The following is a 22242-nucleotide window of genomic DNA, read 5'->3' as shown; positions in this document are numbered from 1 at the left end:
TGTCTAGGTCTGATTGTAGCCTGTTGCTTCCTTCTAGTGTGCCCACATCCCCCCACATCTTAGTGTCATCAGCAAATCTGAACAGTGTGCTTTTTACCCCCTCGTCCAAATCACTGATGAAGATGTTGAACAGTGCGGGCCCGAGGACCGAGCCCTGCAGAACCCCACATCCTTCCAGGTTGAGAAGGACCCATCCACTACCACCCTCTGGGTGCGGCCCTCCAGCCAGCTGGCGACCCATTTGACTGTGTGCGTGTCTACGCCACAGCCCCCCAGTTTCTTAATGAGAACGGGGTGAGAGACGGTGTCAAAAGCCTTCTGGAAGTCCAGGAAAACTATGTCCACTGCTACCCCTGCATCTAATGATCTGGTGATCTGATCGTAAAAGGCCACCAGGTTGGTCTGACAGGTTTATGTACACTGAACTCCTGTTGTGTTTTGAACTGGTTTCTGACCACTTTACTGGTTTATGTGTAACTTCTGTCCCTAGCCCAAATGATCTTTTCTGAGACATAGAAGACAGTGCATGTGGTGACAGTAATTCAGCCAGCGGTGTGGTAACAACACATTCTACTGGAGGTAACAATGCTACAATGCTGCAAGGTACCTGGAGGAAAAAAATACCAAAAATAGCCAGCATTGACTGGATGCTGCTTTTGCACTAACTGGCTTCACTTTTGCATTAACTCTCTAGACCCATCCAGATTTTCCCAAGCTGTATCTCCTTGCTGCTGGAGCTGTAATTCTTCCCTAGATTTCATGTTTGTTGGAAAATTCCCGATCAACCATTTTTAGCTATTTTGAGGTGTTAGCCAATTAACAGTTACTATGAAATAAAACCACTCACTGCTAAAAGGCCACTTTAAAGCCACCCAAACTCCTAGAAAAACTGTGACCTCAGTGAACTAATAGCAAAACACTATGTTGGGGATTTAAAAAAAAATCTCCATTGGATAGGTTATTTGAAGAAGCAAAACCAATCAGGAATGCATTTGCCCAAGACATAATCTATGTCTGAACATGTTTAGAAATGTCATAGTTTGAATACAGACAGCTGGCAAGCCAGAAAGGTAGGAGTTTAACTCCTTCTCTCCTTTCCCATCATTTTGCACATGCACAGGAGATTCACTCACTCTTCCTAATGTATCAGCTATCACTAAATACCTTCATTGTAGGTAGATAGGAAATAGCACCTATCTTTAAGACTGCCCAACACTTTCCATTAAAAGACTCTGCTTTCAGTGGCTTATTTCTTTGCCAAACTTTAGTCAGCTGTGCTGAACTTTTCCATGCGGAGTTTCCTTTCCAGGGTGAATTATTTTGGAAATTTTCAAGAAAAACTTGTGTCTGGCAGGAGGAAAATGGAATGTGAAATGCCAGCTAAGTACTTAGTCATGAGACAGAGGTCCTGTAAAAAGCTGTTTCTCCGATGGAGAATATAGGGAAAATATATTGTTTTCACCTGCAGAAGCAAACTTCTCATAGCCATTGCACAAAAAATCTCCTTTGACTCCAAGCCATAGAGAAGTGACTCAAAAAATTCTGGTGTCAGAGATGTGCATTTTGCCATATCCGCGAACTTTTATCCAGAGTTAGTTAACTTATATGCTGCTGAAAAATCTTGGCCTACCTGTTGTGGGGCTAGGCTCAGGAACCAAGAGCAGGCAGATAATGTCTCTTCTGTGCTCTTAACTTCTTACCTGTTTGCACCTCAGAGAAGAAACAGTTCACCTGACTTGAATACAGAGTGATGGAGAACTGCAGGGGATGGAGAGGAGAGGAATGGAAGAAGGAAGACCTGGGGTGGAGTTAGAAATGTCCTTAACCAGAGTCCACTCCCAAACCTGGAAAAGAGTCTCTACTTTCCTCCGCAGACACCTGGGAATGGGTATCAAAACTGGCCAAGTGCCTCTCTTACATCAGGCTCACATAGAGGGATAACAGCCACTACAGGTTACTCTGTCAGGCAGCGGAGATCTGGTGACCCACGCTGAGGTCACTTTAGCTCCAGATGACAGAATATTAGGGAATCCAGATTGGTTTAGAAGAGCTGGTCAGTCAGACTGAAGGACTTGGTTCTGGAGAAGAAGTGGGGTTGTGTAATAAATGAGGCTGTTGGTTGCAGGACCTCTGCTTCATTTGTTGCATAAGTTGAAAGGTATGTGGTGAATAAAGCAAGGGACAGGCAGGGGGAGAAAGGAATGTGCAACCCTAGATAAGTACTGAGTCACTGAGTGAGATAGAGGCGCTGTGAAAAATAGTATGTGATCATGTAACGAAAGACTGTAATCGTAATTCATGTGCCTGGGGGTGCCAATTACGTTTACGGGCATCTTAATTCTGGTGTTCACTAACTTTTGACTCAGCAATGTTAATAACGTGCTTTTAACCTGGAGTTTTCTGAGTGTGATTCTATTCTAGTTTCACATTTTGCAGTCAGAAATAGAGATCACTGCTCACTGCCCATGGTAGGTTGTATATTGGGAGAAAAAGGAATCAACAAGTCTACTCTCTTATTAGTACTATGTAGACTGGAGTGGTTACAGTGCTCACCATGCTTTTAATCACCTGCATACATCTTTAGCTATTGCTCCTCAGCCCAACTGACAAGCCCAGTCAGATATACTTATCATTTTTGGTGTTTTTTGAGGTAGCCATATACCCTGGAAATCAGCCATCCCTGTCTGATCTCCCTCAAGCAGCTCAATTTCTGTATAGTATATCCTCCATTATCCAATCCCCTTTGTAAAGCACCTGCTTAAAAGCTATGCAGAGAACTGAATTTGTTTCAATAGGTGAACCAGTTACAAGTTACTATATCAAAATTTAAGAGTAAACATACAACACTGGAGTAGATGAAGCTTAAAAGAGAACATTAAAGAACACCAACAGTGACAATTAATAAAAAGTGTTGAAGCTTGGATAATTGAGGTTCTACTGCATAATTATCCTTGAATTTTGGGTGGTATATATAATCATTGTTTAACTAAAATCCAGCTAACTCTTCTTTTGTCCCAAGCAATAAAAGAAGTGAAGAATTTGATTGAAAAATTCAATGGGGATCAAACTTTGTTGGAGAAGAAACAGCCTTGGAGACACGTCTCTTTTGGATTTAAACAATAGGGCTTTTGATACTGTTGTGCTTTACTCCTGCATTTTGGTGAAGGCTCGTATTAAAATTGGTAAAATGTTGGTGTACTAAAGCTGGTTAAGTAAAAGCAGAATGGTGTTCTCTGACATAATTACCGGTATCTTAAAGGCTCTATTTATATTACGCTTGGCCAGAACAAAGTAAGTAATTGTATTCACTTTCATGTCTTTGCAAATACCTTTTTGTTTCTCTGAAACAACAGCATAATGTTTCAAGGAAAAGAAATATAGCTAATTCCTAGATGTCCTGGGATTCTCAACCAGTTTCCACCGCCATCCGTTCCACTAACACCTTCAACTCAGATTTGTTCTGTAACAGTTTTGAGTATATCCAACATTTGAAGAGACAAAGCTTCATTAGCCAGATCCACAGTGAATTATAAAACTTAAATCTCATGGCACAAAATGCAATGCAAAAGGCCTGCAAATAAAAAGCTGTGCAGTAATTTAAAGTGTGCTTTCAGACTTATTAGAGGCTGCGATTAGACGAGACGCTGACTATCCAGTAGCTCATTACTACTGCACAGTAGTGTCGCATGGCATGAAGCATGACGCAATGCTACTGCACAATAGTAACATGCTATTGCACAGTCAGCATCACTTAAAAGCCGTTCGGCAACGTTACTGTGCTGCAACTCCAGTTACTGTGCAGTCATTGAGTACTTGTGTATGCAAGTACTCAATGACTGCACAGTAACAACTGCACGGTCAGCATCTCATGTAGGTGTGGCCAGAGTGCAGAAACTCACAGACTAACGGTAACAAGTAACTGATGCCTGTTTGCAGGTGTTTGGAGTGTTACCGTATATGTAAGATGAGAGGATTATAGGAAAGGGACCTCACAAGGTTATCTAGTCCAGCCCCCTCAAGGAGTTGGAGTGGATAACCTCCTGAGGTCCCTTCCAACCCTAGTGTTGTATGAGTCTAAGGTGGGATCACACCTGATTAAACCATACCAGCCAAGTGTCTGTCTAAACTACTTTTGAAAGTTGCCAAGGATGGAGATGTTACAGCTTCTCTGGGTAGCCTGCTCGAATGTTTTACTACCCACAGTCAGAAAGTTCCTCCTAATCTCCAACCTAAATTTCTCCTGCTGCAGTGTGAGGCTGTTGCTTCTAGTCCTATCCATCCTCTCTATAATCACACTTCAGGGATCTGAAAGCTGTTATCAAATTCCCCCTCACCCCACAACTACCCAGTCTTTTGTTCTCCAAGCTAAATAACCCTAGTTCTTTCAGCCTTTCTTCCTAAATCTTGTCTCCCAGCCCCCTGCTCATTTTTGTTGCTCTGCCCTGGTCTCTTTCTAAACCTTCCAAGTCCATCTTCAAGTATAGGGCCCAAAACTGGATACACTGGGCATTTATACACATGCTCCAGGAGTAGCAGTGGGGGCTGTAATTAAAGCACCCAGAGCACACACGTATCAGCGTCCCCGTGATGAAAAATGGTGACAGGAGCACTTTATCTAAAGCTCGTTGAATGAGCTTTAGTTAAAGCACCCCTGCCACCATTTTTCAGAGCGGGGACACTGATACACATGACGCTGGAGTCTGCTGGAGCACAGTGATTACCACGCTTCAGCAGACTTGATTAATTGAGTCTGCTCTGATGCGCTGTAATTACAGTGCATTGGAGCAGCCTCGCTGCACGTGTATAGGCACCCACTATTCCAGGTGAGGCCTCATCAGTGCTGAACAGAGTAGAAGAGTCGCTGAAATATTAATGCAAGTCACTGGAGTGCCTTGGTGTTAATGTGGAGACATGTTTGATAGAACAGGAGCCTTCTCGCTTTGCAAACACAGTGAAACTGTAACAGGCCCTTACCTTCTGGAAAACAGTCCTCAGGTTCCATTAGCTCTTCGGCAAACTCTGGGATCTGTTCCAGCAGTTCTGCAGGATTTGTCAAATCCACCGTGCTGCCTTCAGAGAGACTGATTTGATCAAGCTTGCCAGCAACAGGAGCAAAGGTGAGGAAAACAAATGGATCAATTTTCCCTTAAGGACATGTGTTTGCTTTAAATGTGACTAAAGAACACATCAGCAAAGAATCATAATGAAAGAGGAAAAAAAATGCCAAACACTTCATGCATTGGCCATCCCCACAATGACAATTTTATCCTTTCTGTCTGTGGGTTTTACCCAACCTCGCTCCATGTCATTCAAAAAAAAGTTCTCTTTTGTGATGTTATCATGACTGAAGACCTAGGGTGGCTGAGCCCTGAAAGATTTTAATCGTGGCTTATTTCCTTTCCCTTTGCCTGGTGTACTGGGACAGTGTAGGAACCCATTAGAAAGCATTGTGATCCAACTGGAAAAGTAACTGTCTGGGAGTCAGAAAAGTATAGTTTAGTTTCTGAGCCTGAGACGTTCCACACTCTCTCACTGCCCACCACATCCTCCACAGTAAAATGGGGGACGCTTCCATTTTCATGAAGTTTTGCCTTTCTTGTTTGCTTAGATGGGAAGCTCTTAGCTAAGGTAGCGCAAAGTTTCTGGATGAACATACATTTGCAAAAATTGTATTTTGGGGTCTATCAAAACTGCTTGCAAATTCAGGATGAATGTGGCAAAAACATTCAACCAAAATGAGAAAAAAGTTTTGAAAAAGTTGAAGAATTATATTTTGACATCTTAAGAATGAAATGTTCCAACTGTGTTTTTGGGGGTGGGGAAGGTGAACTGTTGCTAAATTTATTAAAGTTGGGCAGTTTTATTTACAAAAGTTTAAAGTTTTTTTGTTTTTTTTTTAAAGTAAAACTTCCCACCTAAGTATGAACTGAAAATTTCATGTCAGATTTTTTTTTTTTAGAGAAAAACTGGAATTACCATCTTGTGGCAATCCAAAGTAAGTTTGGAGGCAGGGTTGCCATTTTTTTGGTTTAGCTACTGACCCAAGCAGAAGGTAGAGCATGGTGGCACTTTGGAGATCAAGCATAAGCTTTCATAGCCAACACACTGTTATCCTAGCATCTGACAAAGTGGGCTGGTGTCTATGGAAACTCTTACCTCTCAGAACCAGTTAGCCTTTATAGTGAACCAAAGTATCTAGCAGTCCTATAGCCCAATCTGTAAGAGCAGAGACTACAGAGGCAATTAATCTGAAGTCAGGGAGAAGACAGGGTAGAGACTTGTTAGCTTCTAAGGTGCCACCTTGCCCTGCCTCCTATGTGGTGGAAGAGTACCTCACACAATAGGAACCTTAACTGTATCTGGAAGCCTATAGGGCTCTGCCATAATGTGAAGCAGTTTTAACCAGGAATCAGGAGATGCAAATTATTCTTTCACTAACTCATTCTGGGATCTCTAAATAACCACTGACCCCTTTACTACCTTATTTTCTAATACTATTATCTCTATCTATAACACAAAGTTAATACTACTTATCTATGGGTCACCCTATGGCAACATTCTTACTGCACTGTGCTTTAGTATTTCCTTTGAGTAATAGTAACTGCCCATGCTGCGCTGTGTATGTGGTGCACAGTTAGTTTTAGCCACTACTTTGCTGTAGTGGCATGCTAAAAAGGGGGGAGCACAGCACTACGATGATCGCTATATCACCATAGCATGTTGTACGTCAACGTAGCATGTCTGTGGCAGTGCACTGATAGTGTCTGCTACTTTAAGGAGAGCAGGCAGGCTGTGGAGCAGTCAGCAGGTGGATTCAGAACCAATTAGGTAATCACCTCAGCGCAATGGGCTGCCTGATTGGAGGGGGGCTGTGCAGCCAGAGTATAAGCCCAGACCCTGGGAGCAGGGCCAGCAATTACATATGAGGAGCTGAAGAAGTAACAACTCCTGGCCTAAGGACTGCAGCTCCTGGAACACTTGGAGGCTAGGGTAGGAACTATGGGGTTGGAAGAGGTTCCTAGTGGTCCTGGGTAACACCCGAAACTGCACCCTGTTGGGGTTGGTTGGTGTGGTGAAACCACCTGTGGTGGGGCAGCCCCTAGGAAATGCCACACCTGTGCCTTCCCAGTGAAAGGCAAGGATGGGGCACTGGAAAGCCTTAACCCCCACTGCCTTGTGGGTCATCCCATAGAGGGGAAAGACTTGGGGCCAAGGTCCACTGGGAGGGACTTGAGGCCTGAGAGGTGTAAGGCCCACAGAAGGGCTAAGTTCTGCTGGGAGGGACCTGGGGCCAACAAAGAGTAAATTGCGGCCCAGTGAGGGGTTGGAGTGAATGATAGACCCAGTGAGGGGTCAGAGTGAGTGTGTGTGGTCCAGTGAGGGGCCAAAGGGGTCAAGGCTCACCAAGTGGGGACTAAGGCCTGTGTGGGCCAAAGGCTGAGAGTGCCCCAGGAAGGGGCAGGGGAGCAGTGGATTTGGATGCCATCTGTGAGGGATGGGACACGGTGTAGTGATGGTTCAGAGATGTGTGACTGGCCCAGTACACTGGAGCCACAAATGGGGCAGCCTCCTGCATTTATATATTCATTTATGTCAAAGGTGTGGCAGGTGAGGGCAGGGCAGACTGCCCTAAATGGGGGAGGAGGGGCATGGGAAGGGGCATCAATCTCTTTGGGTGCCTGGGGGACCCCCCCATCACAGCATTGCTACAGTGACATAGGGTGACGTGTAAATGCGCCATATGTGTATAACAAGATTAGCCTATAGGTGAAAGGCAGGCTGGTAAGCGCAAAGTATTTATATTTAAAGAGGGCGATGAAGGTAAATAATAACTTTAAAAGGCATAACTAACTCGGAGGTTGGCTCTTTGCTTTCTCATGTAGATAGTGCATGCAAAATTTACAGCTGAGTTCAACTTGATGCGGAGCTACACTAAACTGGGCTAGATGGACCGCTCTGACAATGCTTACAAATGGGGATGAAACTTAATTCTCTGCAATTAAGTGCAGCATCCTGCAGGTCACCATCTTGGATTGGGCTCAGAATTAGCTAAGAGGAGGTTAAAAACAATTAAAAAGTGAAAAAACATCATTGCAAAATAGTGTCTAAGCAGAAAGAAACTTGCTTGGGAAAAGCTTATAAAAATCACTTCTTAGAATGAAAATATAATAAGAATGGCCTGCGTTCTGCATACAAGCAAGACTTGGTAAGATCAAGAATTGAAAAAAAATGTTGGATCAACTTTTAGTGTAGTCAAAACCATAGGATAACTCTTCACCAGGTACTTTATTTGCTCATTTGCCTGATAGGTTATACACATATCCAAATCAAGTTCATTAAAATAGTCCAAAGGTACCCACAGAAGATGACCACTTCATAATATATAAAGTAGAGATTCCTCTGAGAAAGAAGTCATTTTGGGTATATTTCTTAGCAATGAAGAGAAAGGGAACAAGATTGTGAGGAGACCAGTCTCAACTTGGTACCAGGAAAGCGACAGAATTTGGCAGCATAACTGTGCTGGACTTCAGGAACGTACACTCAAAAGAATTAAGAAATTAAAGGAACATACTGTATGAAGGAAGGAAATTCAGGAAAAGTATTACAATCTACTAGTGTGAAAGGCAGCTGGGGAATAGCGAAGGCCCAAGAGACAACAAATCTTTTGACAAGTGCTTCTTTTGGCTTGACAAGGCAGTGGACATACGTCTGAGGATCTATACTGGGAATGGAAAAAGGGGGAGAATAGAGAGGAGCAGTGGGGAAGGCTCATAGGGAACAGAACCAGGCAACAGAGAGTAAAGTTAATATTCCCCATGGGGGTTTAAAGGAAGAAGAAGGGCTTTCACAGATGCATTAACAGAAAGAGACAACGTAACATTTGATAAGGGAGATGTAATTAGTGATGTTTTAAATGACTGAGATAATGAACTCCTTTTAAGAACCTCCTTTTATTCAACAAGAAAAATAACAGCTGGGACAAGTAAAAATCTCCTTGTGAAGATCTGGGAAAAATAGCTATTGAGAAAGTTCAGGTAAAGGCAACCTGAGCAAATGTGAGCACACACAATTCAGCAAAGCCAGACAGTACACAGTCAAAGGCACAAAGAGATTCGTCAAACAAACTTAATGTCCCATAGACCATCATTACTGAATATTCATGGACAACTGGGCAGGGGAAAGCAAATGTAGCACTGAACGTTAAGGGAAGGAAAGGGAGGTGATATTGGCAATTGCCATTCATTAAATCTATCTTCTATAAATCTTTATTAAAATCATGAAATTGAACATTTGAAGGCATGCCCCCCCCCCAGACTAGAGGATAATGGAGCTATGAAACGTCGATTCATTTATAACAACTGAGAGATGGACTTTCTAGTCTGCTTAATGCCATTATATGCCACAGTAGTGCAAAGTGACCTTGAGATGATCCAAGATGATCAGTGGAGAATTTGCTTCAACCCACTTGAAAATCCCTGCTATGAAGGGCAGAATGGGATGCGTCGGGAACATGGACTGGGAAGGAAAGGAAGGGGGACTCGGCAGAGCAGAGCTCTGCGATGCCAGGTTTTCTATGTGTATGAGGTTCCTGAGGGACCACTCACCAGTGACATAATTTAGTGGTGGATAGGAAAAGTTATAACATGCTTCTGGGTTAGGTGGCTCTACATTACATCCTCCACCCCGTACTTGGGATCTGACTTAGTGAGAGTTGGGGCCTAAACTTGTCATTTATATTATTAAGCTGGTATTTTCAAAGGAGCCTAAAGGAGTTAGATACCCAACTCTCACTGTTAGTTGAAGGTTTCTCAGTGTCCGAGTCCCTTTGAAAATCCAAGGCCTTATTTTACAAAATCAGTGAATGGCAGGAAGTAGCAGATATCATACCTGAACCTCAATAAAGCATCTCATTCGTTACCACCCAAAAATCTACTCTTAAAATGAACTCAAAATAACTTGGATTCAACTGTCCATTTAGCTGATGTAATGATAGATGGCATCTAGGAAAGAGGATGTGTCTAGTAAAAGTGCTAAGACCAGCTTATCTGCATCAATGATGTAAAAATAGGACCGAACAACATAAGAATAAAATTGGAAGATACTACTACAGTGGCAGAAGTGGTCAGCCCTAGTAAGGAGAGAGGAAGAGAGGGAATAAACATGGCTAGAACATAGGAAAATGAGACTTTTTTTTGTGGAAAACTACAAACTACTGCATCCAGGGGAAAGTTCTCTGGAGTACAGATATTCAATGGAAGGGAGACGGCTGTAATGCTGTACCTCCAAGAAACAACTGAGCAACACGTGAATTAAACATGGCATTCTCATATGCACTGCAGAACACAGACATGGTTTTGGACTGCAAATGCAGAAGCGTCATGCCTTGACAAGGGAGGTCATGTTCCCAGTCTCTACAGTTCTGGGACAGCTGGAATATAGTGCCTGTGTTTAGCTCTGGGCATCTCAACACCAAAAAAGGGACAAACAAAAAAAAGGAGTTGAGGGAAAAGCAACAAAAGTGCATAGGGAAACAGAAGGATCGGTTTACAAGAAACCAATGATGAAGTGAGGTAATTAATACAGATAGTTATTAAAGAGTAGACTACAGAAGGAAGAAAAGGTGACAACATTATACTAAATTTGAATTAAGGAAAGAAGAGGAATGACATGATTGGAAAATGGAGTGGTGATATGATGCTCAGAAATGATTTAGGCTGGTCCCCAGGAAAACATTCTTGACTGTGAGATACACAAGCTATGGGCTATTTTTCTTTGGGAAATGGTGAAATCTTAGGTGCTTGAGTCATTTAAATCTACATGGGACAAAGCCATAGGAAACATTCAATAGGGAACTGTTTTATCAGGGGGATAAGCTAGATCACCCTACAGATCTTTTCCTCTCTCATCTTGATGATACTATTGTTCAAATCCCTCTAACAGTTAATATGAGATACATTTTTAATCACATAATTTATTTCATACTGCCATCAACATTGCTTTATTCCCAACACATTCTCTCCTTCTTAAGACTTCCTGTTATTGAGTAAATCACTCAAAATCCTCTCCCGTGGGCCTAACAACTCTGTTAAGTGGCTTCCCAAAAATGGCTTACTTTACATGGCTTTACAAGTTCTTGGGATGTTTGTCAAATAGATCACCTTGTCCTTGCTTGCCCCACGAGATCTCTCAGAGATTACTCGTGAAATGCTAGGTCTCTTTGCTGTCCACACAGAGCCTGGCCTTCAAAAATAGCATTGTTTGGGCTGTACTCTTTAATGCTGGAGTTCATAACCTCGTGTGACCTCCTGTCTGATTTCAAGTGCTCCATGGATTACTGCCATGCATCCTCTGCCTCTTTTATGCAGCCACAAATAGAAACAATTGGGTTTTACTTTATGAAGATGACATTAGTATTCCAGGGCTCATGTAAAGGTGAGGGAGGAAACGGGGATTATTGTCACCGACCAGATCACAGCTAGCATGTTCTGGCAGGATCCTGGAATTTCATTCCAAACCTAACAAAGGATGTCATTTTTCTAATTTCCTGCTCTAGGGGCGGATGGTTCGTTTCTCTCGTAGAGATGTTAAAACTAGGAGACAAAAGTAATTAGAGACTAGCCTGAAATTAGGGTATTCCCAGGACAAGGTGGTATGTAGAAAGCCTGACTACTCAGACCCCAAAAATTCCTCATGGACTTACATCTTCAGTCAGCTGTATCCCTACTAGCTTATGATCTGATATTTTTTGAGGCTGGGATCTCAAGTGCTTCTGAGTCTCCTTTTTCGATTCAAGTCCCTTTACTTCTGGAGAAGAGGGTTCACACAAAAAGGCAAGAATCATTTCCACTAAACAGTTGAAATATTCCTGTTATAAATGTTCTTAGGGCTCATGTACGGTGACAGAGTTACACGTATTAATCAATGAGACTAAAAAACAGGAGTGAATAATCCCTGCTTCCCACAATACCACCAAGACTCTTCCATGTGCTTTCTGATGGGTTTGGGCTCTGTCTGTGTTTTATAGCAGAGGTGGGAAGGAGTAAAGCTAGGGAACTAGCTGTGTTATTTACTTAAATTCTGCTCTCTGTCTTGGCTTGGCAGTGCTAACAGGAATAAAATCCTAATGGCAATCTGGTAAAGTTAGTAGACATGAACCAAAATGTACCCAAGAGAAAGGTCTGCAGAGCAAGAAGGTGCCACTGTCAGAGGAGAATCAGAGTCTAATTACAGTTTCTTTGAAAGTTGCACGTTCTTGGAAACCCATTTAAAATATTTCCATTTTTATGCATTTTCTGAGTATTCCATTTTTGTAATAATACAAGAATCTATTCTCCTCCCACCGGTCTACAGAAGCTACTTCCGATTGTTTTTTTCTTACCATTGGAGAGGTTTTGTGGGTTTTTTGTTCAGACCATGAAAGCCCCCTTAATTTCCATGCATGCACTACTGATTTTGGTCTATTGGTCGCATGCAGTATCAAGTAGGAAGGTTGTTTCTGTTACCTCTGTTTTCCCTACTGGTGATGATGGTTCAGCTTTCACCTGTTTATCCATCTGCAACTCACTTAACTCTTCACAAATCTCAGAGGTCTGACTCTGGTCTCCTGGGCTTTTGCAGCACTGCCCCCTCGGTTGCAGCTGTTTTTCCTGCCGGAGATAATCCTAGATGGGTTTATTTTCTTTTTCTTTGGTAGCATGCTTATTTGTTAAGCAGAACTCCCCAGCTAGCACAGAAAATACCCTGAACTATACTTGTCAAGGGATGGCATCTTAAGGCAAAATGGTAAGCAACAAGATTACATAGGCTTATGCTGCAACTTTTGAGGTTTAGCAACTTGGATATGTCAGATTGCCTGGCTGTAAAAGAGAGGGGGAAAAAAGAGCAGCTTTTTGTTCAGGAATTGTTGCTAGGGGAAGGAATCACCCTGCCATTTCTTCCATTTTCAGTCTCTGAATCTGAGAAAGTCGTTTTCTCCAGTGACCCCAAATATCACAGGCTGGTGCTCCGAGTTTAGCCATATAATCAAGAGATGTACTCTGCAGTCACACAGCCAGCCTCAGCCTCAGCCTCAGCCTCAGCCTCAGCCTCAGCCTCAGCCTCAGCGCTGGAGGTGCTATGTTAAGTAACAGGTCTGTACTGCAGGGCAGGAAAGAAACCAGACAAAAAAGAAGAAAAGATATAAATTCAAGAGGAGGGAAATGCACTGAATATGGAGCCCCCTTCCCCCTGAGAAACAGAAGATGGAGACACCTCGCTCTGTCTCCCACTGCTGCTGGCTCTCCCATCCCCTCCTTTATACATGGCCCTCAATTCATGAAACACCAGGCTAAATCCACTCCTGTTCAGCAAATGTCTGAGAATAATTTGGAGCTGCACTGAAATCCGAGTCTCAGTTAGGCGTGTGCTTAAGTGTATTCTGCAAACACCGGCTGCTGCGAGGCCCAGGACTCGGAGTAGCATGAGTATTTGTCATTAAATTCACGTCCCAATTTGCGGGCATGACAGTGACTAATGGTGAATCCCTTCAGATTACTCACAGTACGGAGAGTTATGCCTAGTTGTGTTTGCAGGATTGGGCCCATAACCACTGGCATAATCAGGAGAGCTTTATTGATTCAGACTAGCTGGGAATGTAGCCTGTAAACTCCATAGCTTACCAGAGTATTACCATATTTTATGTCATTACTAACAGTGCTACTAAAATATTAATAAAGCTCAGGCTGATTTCAAAGACTTATGCTGAATTGCTTAAAGAAGCCTTTCCATGCTGAGAAAACAGATTACAAGAGTACCAGAATTTTAACAAAAACTATCTGAATGTATAGTATTTTCCTTTCAGTGGTGTGCCATTTTCTGGAGGGGAGGGGAGCGATTCTCACAGTCAGTGTTTTAACCAAGCTTACCCTCCCATAATCAGAGCCCACTTGCTTTAATTTTACAGTCACATCACAGCAGGAAACAGCAGAAGCAGGTATGGAGAGGAAAAAAGAGCCCCATCTTATTTAAAAAGTAACCAACTGAAATAACATGGGAGACAAAAAGTGGTTGATTAAGTCAATTGCTTTTTGTATAAACTCTCAGATTTTCAAATTTGCACTGGTTCTTTCTGCTTTCCCAGCAAATTAATTTAAAATTAAATTACCGGTTTCCTGCTGCGGAGGTCATAAGGTCTAACATATATTTTAACTTTAATAAATTAAATTATGCATGCTCTAGTCTATACTCTGTGCTGAAGGAATTACGACAAAATTTACAGGAACAATTCAGCACCAATAGCCACAGGCCAAAGATCGCTCTGTTATTACTAGTCTACGGTTTTGATTTCACCATGAAGTTATATATATGCTAAAAAGTATAACTTGGAAAATATATAACATACAGAGAAGCTGCTAATACCAAAGGCACACCATATACTAGTCAGGCACTTTGCTATCAACATTTTTTAATGCAACGCGCATACAGCTTGGTCCTAAGTAATGTTAATGACAGAGTATTGGTTACAGCATTTAAGCAACAGAAACAATCGTTTTGTGTTGCAAGTAGTATAATCTGGGTGACACTGCAAGTCCATTTGTCCAGAAAGCCTGTACACCCAGAGACCTTGGAAACTGTGGACTGTATAAGAGCAAACTGTGTGACTCGGCTCCTCTGCAGAACAACAGAGCTAAGTCAACGAGCATGTTGTATAGCTAGGGTGAAAGAAAATAAAACACGTTGATGGTTTCATTAGTTACTATCTCCATTGCTGGCAGTAGGGGGCTCTTTCCTGGACACTTGGGGCTCCCATACACATGACAGAGCTCTGCTCCGATGTGTGCTAATTAGCGCGGGTTGCAGTAGACTCAATCGACACCCTTGTTTTCAGGAACTCCATGCCCAAACCCCTCCTCTCTATGACACTTACAACTATACACACAGTGATAATGGTATCGTGTCATGCTAAACTTGCACAATGGGGCCAAAATGTCACTATGCAGGACAATGCATTGATACAGACTAGGGTTGCCAAACATGTGGCTCACCAGTCAGATCTGACCTGCAGAGATACTCTATCCAGCCCGCTCGGCTACCAGTGGGCCACCAGAATTTGGGGGCTATGGCTGTGGGGGATGGTTTGCCATGTAATCCAGAACCCTAAGGCCCTGGTGGACATGGTGATGGGCAGCACAAGGGTGTGCAAGGGGTGATAGAGCTCTAGTCACCCGAAAGGTACTTTGCTCATCACCATCGAACCAGCCCTACCTCTTCAGTCAATGGCCCTGCCACTACCATTTGCTGCATGCCCCAGGCCTGAGCTGGAGCTGGAGCTACACCTGGAGCTGGAGCTGTCACCACCACATAGGTTGTGTACTGCCACCAAGCCACAAGGCATGTGGCAGCAGCAGCAGCAGGTCTGGCTCCTGCATGGGGCCAAAACTGCTGCCACTGGAGCCACCCCATGTCCTGGGCTGGACCTGGCCTCCAAGGAGCCCTGTGGTCTGGATCCAGCCTGGGGTAGGAGGTGAGTATTGACACCCCTGATATAGGCCATCATAACAGTGAACTTTTTATTTTGCCCTGACAACTACATTTGAAAGGAAGACAGCTTCTGGAATAAAAGAAACTGTCCCACACATCTAGGGATACACGGTAAATCTGCACTGGGTTCCAAGTATCAGATGCTGTCCTGGGTAAAAATGGTCTGGTTTCAGGTAACCCCTTCATTTCCAGTACACGTTGCGGGGACAGCAAAGCAGTGTTGGTTGCTCCAAGTGCATTTATTTTGGTCTGCTTAACTTTGGGCTGTTTGGTTTTGTTTTAATTTGAGCCAATTTGTTCTTTTGGCTGCAGCAGCAGTAGATTTATCTCCAATAAAACTCCACACTGTGGGTGGCTTATGTAATTTGTTTTTAATTTTTGTATCAAGTGCCAAGTTGCCAAGGCAATACACATTATGTTAATATTTATTGATTCAGTTGTTTTCATAATTTATAAAGAGAAAACACAAAGTGATACACAAATGGCACGCATACAAATGGAAGGCAGACAGCCTCCTGAGATTCACATTGGACCCCCTGTTGCTTGATATCCAAGTTACAACCAGGGGCATGCACACCTCCAACCCTTTGGCAGATCTTCTCCTTTTGGTTCTTTGGCCTCTGCACAATAAGAAGTGAACATTAAATTGTATTCATAGTTAACCAGCCTTATGGAATACAACTTGGCTGTACACATGTGGTTGGTTATAGCACAAGCAAGAGGGAAACAATGGTTTCTTCTAGGAACATGTAGTTGTTAATCTGGGTGACATCTCCAGTTCTTTTGTGCATGGGCTCCACACTTGTTGCTGGCATAAAGACATACAGAAGATCCACCAGTGGGTCCTGCCTATGTGACGCAGAAGTCTAGAAATAAAAGTGATGGACTTTGGTTGACTCACATGGGGATTACTGCAAATTCCTGGCCTCTGTAAAAAGACTTGCTCTTGGCAAAAACAAAGTCAACACCAGCCACCAGCGGAAATTCATTGTATTTCCTTCCCTATCACGCTTCCGTCCTGTACAGCTGAATTTAGAAAGACAAAGCATTGCAAGCCGTAGTCCTCAGAAGTAATCCAGTAAAACGAATGTTTGGAAAGGCTCGCTAACTCCTGTCCTGATCCAGACTCTAGCTCCGCTCCCACACTGACTGTCCTGTCCAGGCTACCCACATCCAGCCAACATGAAGAATAAGTCTTTGATGCCAGGCAGCTGCTCCATAGAGCAGAGAGGTGGGCAGAGATGAGGCATGGGCTTGGGCTTGGCTCTGCACCCCAATCCCTCCACAGCAGGCTGGCAATAACTTCTGAGCAAGTTTGGAGGGGAATGCAAATGGTAACAGGAACTGAGCTGGGTCAGCTTGTTTTCCCTATAGAGCAAGGGGTGGGGGTTATAGGCTGGTTTGTGACTCCCGTGAAAGAGTGCAACTATAAACTGCCCTTTAATTGCAGCAAAATGCTTGTGCACATGTAGATCAATTCAGCCCTGTGCAAAGGGCGGCCGATGGGCCTGCATATCACGTTGCACTGAAAAGAATTCCTTGAACATGAGCCATGTGCTGGCATTTTAAGGAGCTGTTTCACCCCTTGAGAGAGCTGAGAATTAAAAGCATCAGAAGAATTTCTCACAGGGCAATGCTGGCTGCAGGAAGCTGTCATTCCAGGAAATACTGCTCTCAGAGGAAGACCCTCTCCTTAATGACCTCACGATTTCAGTCTGGGATGGCGATGAAGTTGGCTTTTGCAAAGGAACACAATTCAGTATGGCAGTAATTAGTGCTTTAATGACTAGCAGGTCATCTTAACCTGTAAATCCCCATAAGAGCCAATATTTGAATATGAAACATCTAAGACAAGGAGATAGACTGGCTAAAAACCCTGTTACTTGCACTTGGAGCTCTTCACTTGGCTGTGGCCTGGTTCAGGAGCGAACAGGTATTATTATCATATGATTGTTTACTGGCGTCTGTAAAAGAGCTATGATGTTTTCCCTGTTCCTAATGGAAAGCTCTGGATACCACAAAACCACCATAAATGGGAGCAATTGGCAATCTTCCTTGGCTACAATTTGCCCCCAGTGATTGGTCCCCTTCCTCAGCAGAGAAGCCAAGACCATAAATAATTGTTAAAGCTGAACTCTGCTCTATCCAGTCCCTGGACAGAACTGAAGCAGTTTGCATTGCTGCCGAGCCGCAAGGAGCGCATTGTTCTCTGTGCGCTACCTGTTGTGTAGGCACAATAAGGAGGAGATCTTTATCTTTAAGGCAGAAGTCACTGTTTTAAGAAGAGAAATACATATGCATGAACCAAAGAACCTGCCTGGGGTTCTCACTGCCATCATTTATTATTTTCCCATATAATAAATGGGAAAACCATTTATTCTCCCAGTACAGGAAGTGTAAGTCAGGGTTACTTCATGAACATCAGGGAATTGGGATGGTGCAACAGCGCTAAGAGAGGCAAATCACACCGTACACCTAGAAAATCCCCTAATTCCCTGAATAAGAGAAGAGGGGGATTTGTATTACGTATCACGGCTCACATGAAAGAGGGCTGGAAGGAAGCTCTCAGTTCCATCGAACGCTTTCCCTGCAGCGTCCTCTCACCCCACCTGATGAGGAGAGGAGGGCTGCTCCTAGCGAGTGGCATGAAATGTCAGAGTGAAACCACTCAGGCCATTGCACAAGAGGGTGGGATCACAGCCCAGACAGAGAGAGCTATCACACCACACGGTGTTCCTCCAAGCATACTTTTAACCAGATGGATAGCTACACCTACAGGACTGTGCAGAGAGACCTGGCTTGAGTTTGGGTGTGTGCAGGGTTAGCCATAACACACACCTAGTGCAGGACACCAGTGGAATCAGGGGGATGGGGAGCATGACCGTTGCAAAGGGAAGAACTACTCAGTCAATGAGCAGTGCAGAGCTGTGCGAAGCAACAGAGCACAAACTGGCTTGATTCAGCCATTCAGTGAGCACAAGGAAACTACAGTGAGAGAAAGCAGGGCTGGAAGTGGCGTTGTCTGCCCGTTCCTGAAGTGCCTCCTTTTTCTCCATCGCAGACCACCCAATCCATCAGTCTGCTCTAATAGTGCGTCTGCACAGACAGGCCTAGCTCTAGACAGTGCTAATCACCCCTTATGGTCACAAGCATCACTTTCACTCACAAACCGCAGACAGACAAGGGTTTTCAAATTAAAACCTAGGTGTGCCATTCTGCTACAAGGCAAAATTCTGCCTCAGCGGGGCACAGGCACCTCTTTGAGCTATTAGTGCACGGAGGAAGCGTAATTGCTGCTACATATTCACTTGGATCCCTTGGATCTACGCCGACTGGAGGGGTTCTGTGCTTGGGGGAAGGGGCAGATGAGGAGCAGATAGAAAGCTTCTGTATCGGGTGGCCTGGCAATTCCTGCTCCCCCTGGGTCCATTCAGAAACGTGGGGGCCAGTAGGAGAACTGAGGGGGGTGACTGGGACAGCAGCTTGCAGTGCTGCTTTTGTTGGTAGGGGTGAGGGACAAGACAAAAGCGATTGCTGGCTGACTGCACTGTTGCAATAGGCATGGCAGCAGCTGGTACTCCCCCCATGTGTCCCAGATATGCCCTGCTGTGCCTCTGATGGGGACATTAAGGATATGTCTACACTGTGGCAGCAGAGAACTATCTCGTGGCGAGCCCTGCCCGCCTGCTCCCACTCCTTGCCAGTCAGCCCTGGAAACACAGCTGAAGTGAGGATTTGGGGGCAGGGGGCAGTCAAAAGCATTGGCTTGGGTCACCTCTGCTAGCTCATTTCCAGGGCTGATGCATGCAGATTAGGCATAGGCAGGAAGGACGGACTGCCTCAGCAGTGAGCCCTGAAACCAGTGATGGGAACTGCACAGGCTGCACCAATGCAGGCTTCGCCCACATGAGCCACAGTCCCCTGACCACACGTCACATGGGCACTGTCCACCTGCCCCACTCCATCGTGCTATGTGGGTGCCCTGGCCCCATTTTCAGCTTCCCAGCCATGGGCTCCCTGGCTGTACCCACGTCACAAAGGCACCCTGGGTTGTGAGCTCCCCGGTGCTGTGGGCCGTGACCTGCCGGGGAAGGAAGCAGAAGCCAGAGGATGACTAGGGAGGGGGATCCTCGGGTCCCTGGGTCAGAGCAATGGGGGTGGAGGGAGGGTGGTCACTGGTTGGAGCCCAGGGGCTTCAAGTTAATTCCTCAGGGGCCGCATATAGCCAGCTGGATAGTCCTGCCCTCAACAGAGATGAGACAGTTCACTCAAAAGGGAGAAAAGGAAATGCTTTTCCACATACAGCACAGTTATTTTATGGATCTCTGCCCAAGAGCTATCATAGCACCAAGTCTTCAGTAGGAGTTTTAAAGCAGATTAGAAAGCTACATGAATAACAGGAGTATCCTGAGTCATAAATGAAAGTTTTAAAACAGGAAAGATCTTTGAAAAGTTGTAAACCCTCATGCTTCAGGGCTTGCCTCGAGACATTAGAGGCCAGGAAGAAATTTCCCTTGGGGACACACTATCCCATCACTGCAGGCTTCCTTGCACCTTCCTATTAAACACTGGGTACTGGTGACTTTTGGTGACAGGACAGTATAAACGGCTGACTTTTGGGATCCAGTTCAACAATTCTTAGACAAATCTCTACCTGCTGGTCAAAGGCCAGATAACATCTGACCCAAAGGAAGTCGTAACAGTTTGCTCATAGTTAGAAAGCTCTTGAACATATGTCCTGTGATCTGGTTTTCAAAATGGCAGCAGAATAATTTTAGCTAGTACTTAATTTACTACAGGAGGCAGATAAGTGTGCAATTGAGTGACGATGCCAGGTCTGAGTCTACAATAAGTGCAGGCTTGTCACACAGCACACAATAGTACATTTGCTGTAGAGGTAGCCTCAGCCCCTCCTTGCTAACTCCTTCCCAGGGATAGTATGTGAAGTGTGTTGTCTGTTGTACTACAGCATGCCTGCAGTAACTCTACGGAAGTCAATTGAGTTATTACACCGGCATATCTCAGCACAGAATTTGGTCCATTAATTACCTGGGTATAGGATCTGAGGAATGAAATTAGTCACCGAATCATTGCTAAACAATTCTTCCTAAACATCATGAGGCACTGGAGGAATCTAGAGCCAAATGTTGATGCCTATCCTCAGTCATCCTGTACACTGGGACTGTTCAGCACAAGTCAGGATAGCAGAATTGGGTCTTTATGCAGCAAAGCTCCAAGACACCATGACAGATCCTCAGCAGATGTCGGCTGCTGCAACTCTGCCGAAGGCAGACCAGCTGAGGACCTGCCTAAGTAGTTTTCAGCTTTGGGTACTGGAGAAGATTAATTTTAAGATGTCCAAGGATGTCTATTATCCGAGTCACAGCTGAGCTAACTGCCTCGTCTCTGTACGAGGTCCAGATGCTTTGCCAAATCTCTTCCTTCAAGAAAGTAAACAGAACACTTTTGCTGTGCTCCATTTCACATTCATCCAGAACATTTCAAGTGCTTGAACTTTGGCCCTGGAAAAGTAGAGAGAATTAATTCTAATTGCTCAGTCTTTGCTGGTCCAAGATCATTTTCCTCACCGTGCAGCACATTGTCCATAATAAAATATGGATTCATTCTTCCGAGGGTTCAGTTTTAAAATTAGTCTAAGTGGGAGAACTTGGCAGAGAGATGTACTGCCAAAGTTAATTTCTCCTGTTATCAATTCAAAAAGGCTTAAATAGGCAGCGAAGTGTTTCATAAGTGTTCATTGTTCAGAGTTCAAGCTAATACCTTTTGCTAAATTGCATTTTGATGTTTAATCACTATCTACTTTACGTTTCTTTTGGTAATTGGGATCTCTCCACTATGTAATGTGAAGAATTCAAACAAATGGGCTCCTCTGCCGTACGTTTCAGCAATGCGAGGCTATGGCGCTTCTAAGCTTTGCTTAAAAGTGTGATGTGCTTTGAGAGAGCGACTGTAACAACCACAGACCTATTCAGCCAATTAAGGCTTTGCTACTTCTATCGTTATTAAGAAAGCCGCGTATTATTATACCTAATAAAAACAAAACAGGTGACAGGCTTTTAGCTGCCATTACTTTCTATTTCACTATTTTAGATTCATTAGCAGATATGACAGTTTTAAACTCCCACGCCACCACTGCCACCACACACACACACACACACACACACACACACACACACACACACACGCACGCATATTAGGGCTGTGCAAAGCTTCAGTCCCTGATTCGATTTGGTGGAGATTTGGCCCGAGTCGGTGGCCGAATCTCTGAATCCAAATTGAATCAAAGGACACTTTAATCTCTCTGAATCGAATCAGAACGCTCTGAATCGATTTGGAGAGATTCGGAAAGATTCGGTGATTCACACACAGACACAGCTGTAAATGTTTTTTCTACATACCTCTAGGTACCAGGCGGCTCATGAATGCTGTGATGGTGGGGCAGATGGAGCGTCCCACAGGAGTGCGGAGGGGGTCCCCAGCGCACTTGGCAACAGACCTGGGAGTGGACCAGAAGCACTTCTGGTCCACTTCCGGGTCCACCGGGGAGCACGTAGGGGGGCTCCCACTGCACTACCTGGCTTGATGACTGGTACCTCCTGGGTCTGGGTGTGGGGGGGCACCTGGGGTCCCTCTGTGGCCAATGGCCGAGCCGGGGATTGTGGGGGGGGGGGGGGGCCGCATGCCCCCCTGGCCAACCCAAAG

General features: G+C 44.4%; 1 protein-coding gene across 1 annotated transcript in view; it reads right to left on the bottom strand.

Moving 5' to 3' along the window:
- The window catches only part of LOC109291212 (sodium channel protein type 5 subunit alpha-like), a 374712-nt gene that overhangs the window by 76690 nt on the left and 275780 nt on the right, over positions 1-22242 (bottom strand). The window contains exons 18-19 of the mRNA XM_019508100.1: positions 12504-12647; positions 4975-5095 (exon numbers count right to left, since the gene is read on the bottom strand). Of these exons, the coding sequence (XP_019363645.1) occupies positions 4975-5095; positions 12504-12647 (265 nt within the window). The remainder of the gene's footprint in view (positions 1-4974; positions 5096-12503; positions 12648-22242) is intronic.

The sequence above is a fragment of the Gavialis gangeticus genome, unplaced genomic scaffold (assembly GCF_001723915.1).
Source record: "Gavialis gangeticus isolate Ggan-Ray unplaced genomic scaffold, GavGan_comp1, whole genome shotgun sequence".
NCBI lineage: Eukaryota > Metazoa > Chordata > Crocodylia > Gavialidae > Gavialis > Gavialis gangeticus.
The sequence above is the reverse complement of the archived record's forward strand: the minus strand, read 5'-3'. Positions and strand labels throughout refer to the sequence as shown.